We start from the raw sequence: 14,132 nt of genomic DNA, 5'->3' as shown, positions 1-14,132 counted from the left end.
TGGAAATAGATAGAGGTGATGGTTGTACAACATTGTGAATACTTAATACCACTGAATTATTCCCTTTACGATTTTTTTATGTGAATTTCACCTCAATTAAAAAAAGAATCAGGTGGGACAAATGTGAGAGGCTGTTAGGCCTGTTCTTCCTGGTCCTCCCAGGTGCAGGGATGCCAGCTCCCTGCTCATTTCAGTCCCCGGGGAAAGTCAGAGCCCCAGGTGTTGGCCCCCTCGGTGCTGCTGCTCCCGTCCAGGCACCTTCGGGGAGGGCAAGGACAGGCCGGGCAGGGCTGAGCATGACTGGGAGAAAGGCCAGGCTGTGAGTGAGCACCTGCCTGCGGCCTGGGGGCCCATTTCCTCCCAAAATCCAGATGAATGAGGCCACTGATAGTGTCCTTGGCCCTCAGGGGCTTCAGAAGCACCTGGAGAGCTTCTTATAGCACGAGCGTGGCCCAGCCTGCCCCAGAGCCTTGCTTCGGGAGGGTGACTAAGAATTTGCATTTCTAACCAGTTCCCAGGCAGTGCTGTGAGAACAGCTGCAGGAGGCTGCACAGCAGATCTGAGGTGGGCTTCAGGACGACGCTGCGGCCACAGGAAGAATCGTGCCTTTCTCAGGAGACAGAGCCTGCCGCTTTCATCGGGGGCTCAAAGGGCTCCATGGTCATAAAAGGCAGAAGAACCAAAGTCTGACTGTTCCCAATGTGTCACCAGGCTGGAGTGCAGTGGGGCTATCTCGGCTCACTGCAACCTCCACCTCTCGGGTTCAAGGGATTCTCCTGCCTCAGCCTCCCGAGTAGCTGGGATTACAGGCACCCAGCACCACGCCCAGCTAATTTTTGTATTTTTAGTAGAGACAGGTTTCACCATGTTGATCAGGCTGGTCTTGAGCTGCTGACCTCAGGTGATCCACCCACCTCGGCCTTCCAAAGTGCTGGGATTACAGGCGTGAGCCACCTCGCCCAGCCTATTATTTTTTAAAGTAACAGCTTTATTTAGATATAATTCACATACCATAATATCCACCCTTTTAAAATGGACAGTTCAGTGGTTCTTAGTACATTCACAATGTTGTACAATTGTCACCACTCTCTAATTCTAGAACATTTTCATCATCTCAAAAATCCTGTACCCACGAGCAGTCTCTCACCTTCCCCTTCCCCCAGCCCTGGCAACCAAGAACCTACTTTCTGTCTCTATGGATTTGCCTGTCCTGGACATTTCATATAAACAGAGCCATATGTAACTAATATGTGGCCTTTTGTGTCTGTGTCTGGCTTCTTTCAGTTAGCATACAGTTTTCAAGATTCATACATGTTGTAGCATGGATCAGTATTTTATTCCTTTTTATTCTTTTTTTTTTTCTTTTGAGACAGAGTCTCTCTCTGTTGCCCAGGCTAGAGTGCAGTGGCATGATCTCGGCTCACTGCAAGCTCCACCTCCAGGGTTCAAGTGATTCTCCCGCCTCAGCCTCCCGAGTAGCCGGGATTACAAGCGCCCATCACCATGCCATGCCCGGCTAATTTTTTTGTATTTTTAGTACAGATGGGGTTTCACCATGTTGGCCAAGCTGGTCTCGAACTCCTAACCTCAAGTGATCCACCCACTTTGGTCTCCCAAAGTGCTGGGATTACAAGCCTGAGCCACTGTGCCTGGCCTGTTTTTGAGTCAGGGGTCTTGCTCTGTCACCCAGGCTGAAGTGTAGTGGCACAATCATGGCTCATTGTAGCCTCGACCTCCCAGGCTCAAGTGATCCTCCCACCTCAACCTCCTGAGTAGCTGGGAATACAGGCAGCTGCCACCATGCCCGGCTAATTTTTTTTTTTAGTAGAGACAGGGTCTTGCTATGTTGCCCTGGCTTTGGGCGTACATTCCTTTGTATGTCTGACTAATACCCCACTGATGGTATGCCACATTTTGCTTATCCATTCATCTACTAGTGGGCACACGGGTTGTTTTTAATTTGTGGTTGTTAATAATGCCACTTAGGAACATTGATGTGCAAGTTTTTGTGTAGACATGTTTTCCTTCTTCTTGGTTCTGTACTTAGGAATGGAATTGCTGGGTCATATGGCAACTGTGTTTAGCATTGTGAGGAACTGCGAGACTGTTTTCCAAAGTGACTGCACCATTTTAAATCTCCACCGACACTTGTTATTCTGTTTTTGTTGTTGTTGTTATTGTTTTGAGACAAGGTCTTGCTCTGTCGCCCAGGCTGGAGTGCGGTGGCGTGTTCACGGCTTGCTGCAGCCTCAACCTTCCTGGCTCAGGTGATCCTCCCACCTCAGCCTCCCGAGTAGCTGGAATCAGCCACAAACAGCTGCCCACATTGGTGACTTGGGCCACCACACCCAGCTAACTTTTTTTGGTTTTTTTTTTTTTTGTTTTTTTTTTTTGTAGAGATAGGGTTTTGCCATGTTGCCCAAACCCTCTGTGTTTTTTGTTATGGCCATCCTAGTGGGCGTGCAGTGGTATCTCACTGTGGTTTTGACTTGCATTTCCCTGATGACTAATGATGTCGGGCACCTTTTCATGTGCTTATTGGCCATTTGTAGATCTTCTCTGGAGAAATGTCTGTTCACATCCTTTGGCTTTTTTTTTTTTTTTTTTTTTGAGACAGAGTCTTGCTCTGTCGCCCAGGCTGGAGTGCAGTGGTGTGATCTCGGCTCACTGCAAGCTCTGCCTCCCAGGTTCACGCCATTCTCCTGCCTCAGCCTCCCAAGCAGCTGGGACTACAGGCGCCCGCCACCACGCCCAGCTAATTTTTTGTATTTTTAATAGAGACGGGGTTTCACCGTGTTAGCCAGGATGGTCTCGATCTCCTGACCTCGTGATCCGCCCACCTCGGCCTCCCAAAGTGCTGGGATTACAGGCGTGAGCCACCGCGCCCGGCCCCTTTGCCCATTTTTTAACTGGGTTTTTTTAAATTGATGAATTATTTTTAAAAAGCAAAACTGATGTCTGAGCCTGTTTGAAGAGTATCAGTGTGGCCCATTGTCTCAAGCTGTCACTGTGGGTCAGACATTTTTAAGTTTACATGCATAAGTTTTAGTCACGTGCCGGGCTGTTGGGTTCAGTGGCCCCAGGAGCTCTGTTCACCCGGCACCCGTGTTATACAAGGTGTGGTCCTCAGTGCGTGTCACCGATGCTATCATTGGGAAGCCCCTGCTCCAGACAGGGAAGGGGTGACCACTGTTGCTTTCATGGAGCAAAATGATGCTTGGGTTATCTTCAAGTGCATTATTCCTCTTGGTCACGCTACTGGGATCAGATGTGGGAAATCCGTGTCCCTCATGCTAAAACGTGTGCTTCTTTTGTTTTACCCAGAAGGTGCTAATCGGAAGAAGAACTTGCCCCCCAAAGTGCCCATAACGCCGATGCCACAGTATTCCATTATGGAGACGCCGGTGCTGAAGAAGGAACTGGATAGGTTGGCGGTCTTCAAAGCTTGTTGCCCACAGTGGTCTTTTCCCTCCCACAAGTAACTGGGTTTCACACACCTGGGGGCGGAAGGGCCCCCCGTGTGGTCTCTGGGTCTGGTGGATGCAGCTGGCCTGGGCTTGGGAAGAAAGGTCTGCAGTCGGCTCCTTAGGGAGCATGCGTGACTGCTGGGTGCCGGGGTGAGCCGCCCAGTTCTCTCTGCGTACCATTCCCCAGGGAGGCAACACAGGATTCGTGCATGTCACCCCTGGGCAGCAGGTCCCCATATTCCATGTGGATGGAAATGGCCCCCTAGCCAGAGCAGTCTGAGTGAGGAGGTCTGATTTTTTTTTGAAAGACAGAGTCTTGCTCTGTCGCCCAGGCTGGAGTGCAGTGGCGCAGTCCTGGCTCACTGCAACCTCCACCTCCCGGGTTCAAGCGATTCTCCTGACTCAGCCCCCCGAGTAGCTGGTACTACAGGCACACGCCACCACACCAGGCTAATTGTTGTATTTTTAGTAGAGACGGGGTTTCACCATGTTGGCCAGGCTGGTCTCGAAGTCCTGACCACGTGATCCACCCGCCTCGGCCTCCCAAAATGCTGGGATTACAGGCGTGAGCCACTGTGCCCGGCGGAGGCCTGATTTTTTTTAAAAGAACATTTAACTCTCACATCCACATGACACTGCTCTTCCACTCGGGCACCTGGGGAAGCTGCTGCTGCCACCATCCCTCAGAACTGGGAGCAGCATATCTTTTGTTTATTTTTTATTTTTGGAGACAGGATCTCACTCTGTTGCCCAGGCTGGAGTAGAGTGATGTGATCTTGGCTCACTGTAGCCTCAGCCTCCCGGGCTTAAGCAATCCTACCTCATCCTCCCTAGTAGCTGGGACTACAGGTGACACCACCACGCCTGGCTAATTTTTGTATTTTTTGTAGAGGCGGGGTCTTGCTATGTTGCCCAGGCTGGCCTTGAACTCCTGAGCTCAAACTGTCCTCCTACCTCAGCCTCCCAAAGTGCTGGGATTGTAGGCGTGAGCCATTGTGCCTGGCTGGCAATGTTTCTTTTGGAATATTCAGAGTAAGCTTAGTTGGCGCCTAGAATAGACACTAACCTCCGATGCTCACAGAAGTCAGGCATCTATGGTTTGTCACACAAGCCATTCGCTGAATGCATTGGGTATCACTCTTTGCTAAGATAGGGAACGTGGAGCGTGGACCAGCTGTGTGGGTGGGTCCTGAGATCCACCTGTCCCTCCGTCAGGTTTGGAGTCCGCCCTCTGCCTAAACGCCAGATGGTTCTGAAGCTGAAGGAGATATTCCAGTACACTCACCAGACCCTGGACTCAGACTCCGAGGACGAGAGCCAGTCCTTACAGCCGCTATTGCAGGCGCCTCGCTGCCAGACCCTCGCCTCCCAGACCCACAAGGCTTCAAGGGCAGGGGTCCATGCCCAGCAGGAGGCCACCACAGGACCTGGGGCCCATAGGCCCAAGGGACCTGCTAAGACCAAGGGCCCCCGACATCAAAGGAAGCATCATGAAAGCATCACACCCCCAAGCAGGTCGCCCACCAAGGAGGCACCTCCAGGCCTCGATGATGACGCCCAGATCCCAGCCTCTCAAGAATCCGTGGCCACCTCTGTGGATGGCAGTGACAGCTCCTTGAGCTCACAGAGGTAACCGGATGGATGCGATGGGGTCAGTGGCCTCATGTATCCTCTGGCCCGTGGGCGTGAGGGTTGGCACGAGTGAGGCCTAATGGCCAATCTTCAAAAACCCCCGTCACCTTCTGGGTTTGACCTATGGGAAAACCAGGTGGGTTTAGGGGGCTGGTTCCCTGACCCCAGCCCTGCGCAGGCCTCCTGGTTCCTGCCCCACATGCTAGACATTTCTGGCTGGGGCAGGATCCCGCTGGCGTAGCCTGCAGGGATCTCTTAGGCCCGTCCTGCCTTGCTGGGGATCGTGCCACAGGCCAGGCTTCATGGGACCCGTAGACACCCTCCTTCCTTTAAAGAGGCTCATGGTCTCAGGGGCTGGAGAGAAAGGGGTTGCAAAACGTCCTGGTCTGGCTCTTTTCAGTTCTTCCTCCTGTGAGTTTGGAGCGGCATTTGAGTCTGCAGGTGAAGAGGAGGGCGAGGGGGAGGTCAGTGCCTCGCAGGCAGCCGTGCAGGCGGCGGACACAGACGAGGCGCTGAGGTGCTACATCCGCTCCAAGCCGGCCCTGTACCAGAAGGTGCTGCTGTACCAGCCCTTTGAGCTGCGGGAGCTGCAGGCAGAGCTGAAGCAGAACGGCCTCCGTGTGTCCTCGCGCAGGCTGTTGGACTTCCTGGACACCCACTGTATCACCTTCACCACTGCTGCCACCCGCAGGGAGAAGCTCCAGGGCAGGAGGCGGCAGCCTCGGGGCAAGAAGAAGGTGGAGCGGAACTGATGGGGCCGTCCCGACCCCACCCCAACCTGCCATCAGCAGCCCCCACCCCCGCCATTTGCAGGGAGGACCTGGGACACCCAGCGTGGGTCAGGCCTCCACAGGCATTTCTGGGCCTGGGGACCACATCAGCTCTGCACTGTGATGATGACCACAGCCCAATCCCGGGCTACCTCCTCTGGGCTCTGCTTTCTAGGGTGGCATTTGGAGCATGTCACCCACTGGATTTAGAGACTCCAGCCCCTTCCTCTGTCCGTGCTCACAGTGTGTCTCCCTTTTTGATTTTCTTTTTTTTTTTCTTTTTGAGACAGTCTCGCTGTGTCACCTAGGCTGGAGTGCAGTGGCACAATCTCGGCTCACTGCAACCTCCACCTCCCGGGTTCAAGCAATTCTCCTGCCTCAGCCTCCCAGATAGGTGGGACTACAGGCACACGCTGCCACGCCCAGCTAATTTTTTATATTTTAGTAGAAACGGGGTTTCACCGTGTTGCTCAGGCTGGTCACAAACTCCAGAGGTCAGGCCATCCGCCTTGCTGCGGCCTCCCAAAGTGCTGGGATTACAGGCGTGAGCCACTGCGCCAAGTCCAGTGTGTCTCCCTTTAACCCAATAGGGCCCTCAGGTGTCCCAGGGGGCAGTGGGCCATCACCAGCTGGCCAGGGCATGGCCTATTCTGCCACATTTGCCACCCTCTGAGCCCACCAGTCCTGGGCACAGCTGCCCTACACATCTGTCCTGAGATGGACATCAGGTCCAGCCTGCCCCAGCAGCCTGGGCCCGTCCTCCTCAGCACTCAGGCCAACCCCAGCCACCACCAGCCTGAGACCAGGTGTCCTGAGGCTCCCTGCACTGCCACAGCCCAGATGCAGTTCTCCTGACCCAGCCGTGCTACCCGGACACTTGTCATTGTTACCAGCAGTCTCCAAACTGGACAGTGCACAAGGGCCCAGAACAACTCTGATGCCACCACAAAACAAACATGTTCACTAGCGGGTTCCATTCTTTGGGTTAAAGCTGCCTGCAGCCTCAGGAGCAGTGTGGAGGAAGATGAGGGCCAGGAAAGAAGGAAACCTTGGTTTCTCCATCCTTATGAATGTCCTTGTCTGTTTCAAATACAGTGCAGTCAGTTTTATATGATGTGCAATAAACCAAAAAGGCTTTATTAAAATCTGGCTGCCACACTCCAGGGAGATCACGAGGGAAACGGGGGACCTGGAGGCACCGTGGCCTCTCAGCCCCTACCCCACGCCTGCAGAAGCCCCCACCTTGCACCTGCCCTTTACTTTGGAGTAACCTGGGCCTGCTGTCTCCTCATTTCAGTTCCTAGACCAGAGATGCAGATGTTCATCCATTAATCCACACACCCGTATCCAACAGAGCCCTGGCTGGGTGCCAAGCTCCAGCCCCCGCACCTCGAAGTGGGGCCCAAGCACCCCCAGCAGCTGCCTCAGCCGGGAGTTACTACAAAAGCAGATTCAGGCCCCACCCCCGCCGCCCAGCCCACCCTACAACTCACCGAGACAGCACGTGCCTTTACCATTGCGTCCGGTCCAGTGGAGGAGACAGACGCTGGCCTATCCCGGCCTGGTGGGGAGTCGGGCTCCAGTGGCTTGAAGGGCCGTGTCAGGGACAGCCTCCCAGAAGAGGGGTTTGTGAGCTGCGTCTTAGGGCTGAGCAGCATTTAGGGGGTGAAATGTGATTTCTGGCGCACATACTATGTCCTGGCACGTGAACCAGCGGAGAAGCCCAGGCCTCCCAGCTTACGGTGCCCGGGGCAAACAATTTGAGAGGCTGAGATCAGCTGTGATCAATCTGAGGCTGGCCTCTGGCCTGTTTCGGAAGGCATCACGCACTGCTTCCTCGATGGGCTGATCCCCCTCCCTGGTGTTAGGGAAGCGAGAGGGAGTGGTGAAGGTGGGGGACTCGGGGCCCCTGTCTGGCCTCGCAGGGTTTGTGGTTTGGGGAAGCATGTGTTATGTGCCATGACTTGAAAGTTCAGAACTTCAAGGCTGGTAAAGATGGGTTGGGGGAGGGGTTCCAAGTAGTTAACAAGCTGGGTTAGGAGCCTTGAGTGCAGTGTGAGCCCAAGGCCGGGGGAGGCGTGGCCTGGGGACTGGATTCGAGCCTTGCGGTGACCTTGGATTCAGTTGGGGCTGCTGGACGCTCCCTGGGCTGACAGCGCTGGGCAGAGGCTCGGTTTATGCGCTGCCACCCAGCCAGGGGACTGGATGCTGGCCCTGAACCTGTACAAAGCAGCATTTCCTTGTCCTGAAACAAGCTGTGAAGCAGCTGATTCCTCCAGAGGGAAAGGGCTGAAGGAGTCACTGCAGGAACCCACAGAGGCGTGGTGGCATCCAGGAGTAGACCTGGCCCCTGCCACAGGGATGACGCTGACCCGAGCAGCATAAAACTAGGTCCAGCTGACAGATGGAAAATGCCTTCTCACAGCGCCTGCAGCAAGACTGGCAGGCAATGGGGCCTCTTCATGGACAAGGCGAGAGAGAGTTACCTTCCAGGAGTGACTGAGAAGGAAGCTGGCATGCCGGGTGCGGTGGCTCCCACATGTAATCCCAGTGCTTTGGGAGGCCAAGGCAGGAGGATCACTTGAGCCCAGGAGTTTGAGACCAGCCTGGGCAACATAGTAAGGCCAAGTCTCTATTTTGAAAACAATATTAAAAACATTTCTAAAGGGGGAGAATAAAAGACTGGCAGCAGAACTTTCATTGGTAACAACTAAATCAGAAAACAGGGATCTGTCTATGCCTCACTGTAATATGAACAGGCCTCCAGGCCTGTCCCACTTTTGGTGGCCCCAACCTGGCATGGCTTGGGCACAGCCCCTCAAGGCAGTCACAGGGGAGCCACACCCCAGCCTGGGCCCAGGCAAGGGTACTTACAGAGAAAGAGCCTGCAGGCAGGGGCCTCGCGCTCTTGCTGAGTTAGGAAGGGCTGAGGTCGCTGCCTGTCCGGCTGACCCCAGCTCTGGGTGGACAGAAAGCCCCAGAGTGAGAACAGTTAGGGAGCCCCCAGCCCAGCACCCCCACCTCCACCAGGAGCCAGGAGGACGGCCCACCTGGTTCTCAGCAGAGCGGGCAGAGTGGGGAATGGGACCAGCCCTGTGTGGACTGATGGACATTCCTGCGAGGGGGAGGAACAGGGCCGGGGCGGGGCTGGGCTGGACTGGGCTGGGTTGGGCTGCTCCCCAAGATCCCGTGGATGAGGCTGTGTCCTCTCAGGCTCCACATCCATCCCCCTGAGCCACGAAGGGAGGCAGTGTGAGCCTCTGGCCCCTTTCATGTGACGGATACCCACCGGGCCCTGTGGTTTCCAACATCCTGTGGGCGGCCTGGTTTCAGGTGCCTTTGCTGCTCCCCACAGCCGAGGCTGCAGCTGCTGGGTCTGCACTCTGCCTGCCTGGAGCCTCAGGCAGCCTTCTCGAGGGTCCATCGTGTTCTCCCAGCACCCAGCAGGTTCCTGGGTGCTCAGAAAGCATTGTTGGGAGGGAGGGAGAGGAAGGAGGGACAAAAGAAGGTAGGTAGGCAGGGGAATGTGCAGGAGCTGTTCTGGTCTGCTGCCTCAGTTCCCTCACCCCCATCACCCACACAGGCTCTGGGGAACCAGCTAACCCTCCTACCTCCCCTGAGCCACAAGCTGCTCTATGAGTCCAGACCCACTACTCTCCTGCTCTACAACCATTGCTGGCTCCCACTTGCTTGCTGAGGAAAATTCAGACCCCAGGACCCCTGTCCCTTGGCTCCCACCTTGTCACCTCCTTCCCTCAGTGGCCCCATGTTGCTTGCTCCCTGTCCCCAGCGGATGTCCCATACTTTTCCTTTATTGTAATTTTTCTCATGTGGCTTGCTCTGGGCCATGTCCTTCCCCCGCACGCCCTTCCCTGTCAGGGCAGGCCACCCGCTGAGGTCCACTTCCAGGGGCCGAGTGCGATCTCCTGCCGCGGACGGCAACATTCTGCTGTTTCCTCTTAGGGTACAGGTGATCTGCCTCTGGGGAGCCCTTTGCTCACAGGAAGATGTTATGGGGCACAGCTGAGTCAGAGGTGCCTACTGGGTGACAGAGGGAAAAGAAAGCAAGAGGTGTTAAAAGAGGGAGCACAGTGGCTCACACCTGTAATCTCCGTGTTTTGGGAGGCCAAGGCAGGAGGATCACTTGAGCCCCAGGAGGTAGAGGCTACAGTGAGCCGAGATCACACCACTGCACTCCAGTCTGGGTGACAGAGCAAGATCCTGTCTCAAAAAATAAATAGGCTGGGCGCAGTGGCTCACGCCTGTAATCTCACCCCTTTGGGAGGCCAAGGTGGGTGGATCACCTGAGGTCAGGCGTTCAAGACCAGCCTGGCCAACATGGCAAAGCCCCTCCTCTGCTAAAAATACAAAAATTAGCGGGGCATGGTGGTGCATGCCCGTAATCCCAGCTACTCAGGAGGCTGAGGCAGGAGAATCTCTTGAACCTGGGATGGGGAGGTTGCAGTGAGCCGAGATCGTGCCATTGCACTCCAGCCTGGGCAACAGAGCAAGACTCTGTCTCAAATAAATAAATTAAATAAATAAATAAATAAATAAATAAGGAGAGCCACAGGGGTGGCCTGGAGGTGGCAGGGCGCAGTCCAGTCCTGCTGGGGTCACCCTCTAGTTGCGTGACCTCAGGCTGCTCACTTGATTTCCTGACCACCCGCCTGAAAACAAGCATTTATTGATGGCGGGGCAGCTTCCTTTCTGGCGGGATGGAGGTGATGTGTCAACAGCCTTGGCACCAGCCACTTTATCCTGAGCATGCCACCTGCAGGGACACTTAGTCCCAGAGTCAAGACCCCCAGCATCGCACCCGCACTTAACTTGCACGGGGGCGGTGACCAAGCCAGGGAGCCCCGGCTCCTCGATGTGTCTGCGAGGCTGTTGGCTGTTGAAATCAGACAGGAAGGAAGAATGAGGTGGAGCCCAGCACAGGAAGAGGTGAGGACCCGGAGCCACACGGACAGCCGGTGGGCTCGGCGGGGCTGCAGAAGGTCGGGGCTGCACTGCTCTTGGCCCCCACACAGTTGGTTGGTTGGCGTGGTAAGTGCCCTGATCCCTGGTCCTGAGAACTCAGGCTGGCACAGGGATTCCCAGGGCATCCACCACCACGCAGCTAGAGCAGGGCTGAGCCCAGGAGCATGGAGATGGACGCCCCCAGGGCCCCCAGTCTTGGTGTCCCTGGAGCAGCATCGAGGCCCGGGAGGTAAGTTGGGTCCAGGTGACCTCAGTGCAGGGCAGGGGAGGGAGAAGGGACACTGGCAGGAAGGACAGTGGCCTTAAGGCCTGAGCTACTCTGGGGAGAGGGACTGGGGAGACTCCACGAGACTCCAAGAAGGTGTCTCCTGGGGCAGGACTGGCTCATGCTGTAGAAAAAAGAGACGTGGCCAGGCACGGTGGCTCACGCCTGTAATCCCAACACTTTGGGAGGCCAAGGTGGGCGGATCACTTGAGGTCAGGACTTTGAGACTAGCCTGGCCAACATGGTGAAACCCCATCTCTACTAAAAATAAAAAATAAATTAGCCAGGCATGTTGGCAGACGCCTGTAATCCCAGCTACTCGGGAGGCTGAGGCAGGAGAATCGCTTGAACCCGGGAGGTGTAGGTTGCAGTGAGCCGAGATCGAGCCACTGCACTCAATCCTGGGTAACAAAGCGAGACTCTGTCTCCAAAACAAAACAAAACAAAACAAAAAAGAAAAGAAAAGAAAAAACAGACAGGTGCCCAAGAATGGCCCAGGACAGGTCCCAGGGACAAAACCCAGCTCCCCCAGGTACCAGTGATGGCCCAGGAGGAGCAGGAAGCATCTTGAAGGTGCTGCGGGCAGGCAGTGGTGATGCTGAGCCACGGCTTGGGGAATCGGCAGACCTGGGCACCCTTCCTGGCACTGGGACCCCCCGTGGGAGGCTACTTCTCTGGGCCTCAGCGCCCCACCTGTAGATGGAGGTGACAGCACAGAAGGGGCAAGGTCATGAGGGGCAGGGAGGGTGCAGGCGCCGCCCCCAGGTGAGTGGGCAGCCCCAGGGCCTCTCCTGCCCACAGCCTTGGGTGAGACAAGGGTCGAGAGAGATGGCAACCGCAGAGGCCTTCTCGGAAGAAGTGCCACTGTCCTGGGCCAGCCTGGTTGTTGGCTGCAGGGTCTTCCCCTATGGCCAGGCTCCAGGGGCCCTGGTGTTTTTCTGGACCCCTCCCTGGAGGTGACCCCGAGCCTGGGGCTCACTGTTGGCCATCACAGGGTGCAGGCTGCACCCCTCTTCTTCTGTCCCAGGGTGCTGGGCTCCCCAGGGCTGGGCCTCTCCACCCCTTGGACTCCAGGGGTCCATGCAGTGAGCAAGGTAGGGCCCTGAGGTGCAGGTGCCACTTCCTTCTTCCTTCGGGAAGGCTTTTGAGCTCAAGTGATGATGCTGGGGCCACCTCGAGAGAACCGAGTCCTGAATTCCGAGGCCCTGGGAGGGGGGAGGGGCAGGATGTGGGAAGAGAGGAGCATCCAAGCAGCCGTGGTGGGAGATACTGGCAGCCCAGGTAGGCGGCCAGCACCGGGAAGTCCCACCCGGGCGCCAAGTGGCAGGGAAGGACCCAGCAGGTCCCGGCAAGGACTGAGGCACAGATCAGGTGGGCGGGTGATGGGCAGAGGTGGCTAGTCCGTCGGGACTGAGGCTTCTCAGGAATGAGGCAGCAGGCCACTTGCTGAGCCTGAGGAACTGGGCCTGAGCCCACACCACACCAGGAAGGCCTCAGGTTCACCTTCGCTCACAGACAAAGCTCTAGGGGTGAACCCTGGTGCTACCTGGGAGGCTCCCGGGGAGGAGGCAGCAGTGGCACCTACTCGTCCCTCTGGCCTCGCCCTGCTCATGGCAGCTCAAACCAGCTGTGGAGCGACCTCTGGCCTTCAGATCCCCCAAAGCAACCCGACGCCCACCTGTCCTCAGTCTCTCAGCTGCGCTCACAGGGGCCGCCTGACTATCCATAGTGGCGTCTGTGGCCTCGCTACCTCACTCGGCTGAGAGGTCTGTGGAAGGCTCCAGCCTGCCAGGGGGATGTCAGGGCTGCGTGCAGGGCCTGGCAGCGGTGGCAGCCAGGTAACCAGCCCCCATCAGCCTCTGGGGCTGGCCCTGGGAGGTGCTGGCAATGGCGGGGGGGTTGGTTCACCTGCACCCCCTCCTCTGTCCTTCTTAGGGACAGTGTCCAGGATGAAAGCCACGTTTCGTCTGAATGGGGCCTGAGCAGGGATGCCAGATCAGATACAGGACACTTGGTCAAATGTGAATTTCAAATAATCCATTTCTTTGGTATGTCTCCAGTATGACATAAGCTATGCTTATACTAAAAATTATATGTCGTTTATCTGAAATTTAATTATCTGTGGATATCTCATATTTTATCATTATTTTTTGAGACAGTCTCACTCTGTCACCCAGGCTGGAGTGCAGTGGCGTGATCTTCGCTCACTGCAGCCTCCACCTCCTGAGTTCAGGCGATTCTCCGGCCTCAGCCTCCAGAGTAGCTGGGACTACAGGCACGTGCCAACACGCCCAGCTAATGTTTGTATTTTTAGTAGAGACGGGGTTTCGCCATGTTGGTCAGGGTGGTCTTGAACTCCTGACCTCAAGGTGATCTGCCCACCTCAGCCTCCCAAAGTGCTGGGATTACAGGAATGAGCCACTGCGCCCAGCTTTGTCTTGTATTTTAATTTGCTGAATCTGGCAACCCTGGACCCAAGGTCATGGGGCCACAAAGATGGGTGTCTGATCAGGAGGGAGTGCTGACCCCCAATACTGAGAGACTAATGAGGCCACAGAGGCAGGGGTGCTCGCCAGCCCCCTACACCCCGTCCCCGCCTTCCCAGGCGCTTGTGAGTCCTGCCTCGCCCCAACCCCTCACTCCTGCCAGCACTGTCCCTCCCTCATTCCTCTCCCAGCCCCGCTCCGGTCCCGTGGTTCTCAACTCTGGTTAGAGTCACCAGAGGAGCTTAAACTAGATCCACCTGGGGGCTCTTGCCAGACCAATCAAATCTCTGGGTGGTCAGGCTGAGCACTGGTTATTTAAAAACCGTGCTCCACAAAGCCAGGCGCAGTGGTTCACACCTGTAATCCCAGCACTTTTGGAGGTCAGGAGTTCAAGACCAGCCTGGCCAACATGGTGAAACCCTGTCTCTACAAAAATACAAATGGTATTGATGGTGGGTGCCTATAATCCCAGTTACTCAGGACCCTGAGGCGGGAGAATCACTTGAACCCAGGAGGCAGAGGTTGCAGT

General features: G+C 56.0%; 1 protein-coding gene across 2 annotated transcripts in view; it reads left to right on the top strand.

The window, feature by feature from the left end:
- SLX4 (SLX4 structure-specific endonuclease subunit) overlaps window positions 1-7,014 on the top strand; it is a 30,421-nt gene extending 23,407 nt beyond the window's left edge. Inside the window, exons 13-15 of one of the 2 annotated variants that reach the window (XM_063699968.1) lie at window positions 3,328-3,427; window positions 4,683-5,096; window positions 5,500-7,014. In XM_063699968.1, the coding sequence (XP_063556038.1) occupies window positions 3,328-3,427; window positions 4,683-5,096; window positions 5,500-5,851 (866 nt within the window). In that variant the 3' untranslated portion in view covers window positions 5,852-7,014. Of the gene's footprint in view, window positions 1-3,324; window positions 3,428-4,682; window positions 5,097-5,499 lie in introns of both variants that reach the window. The other variant, XM_019012819.4, reaches the window with a different exon arrangement.
- Window positions 7,015-14,132: the final 7,118 nt, after the last annotated feature.

Source organism: Gorilla gorilla, chromosome 18 (assembly GCF_029281585.2).
Source record: "Gorilla gorilla gorilla isolate KB3781 chromosome 18, NHGRI_mGorGor1-v2.1_pri, whole genome shotgun sequence".
Classification (NCBI taxonomy): domain Eukaryota; kingdom Metazoa; phylum Chordata; class Mammalia; order Primates; family Hominidae; genus Gorilla; species Gorilla gorilla.
This window is presented reverse-complemented; position numbering and strand designations above follow the sequence as displayed.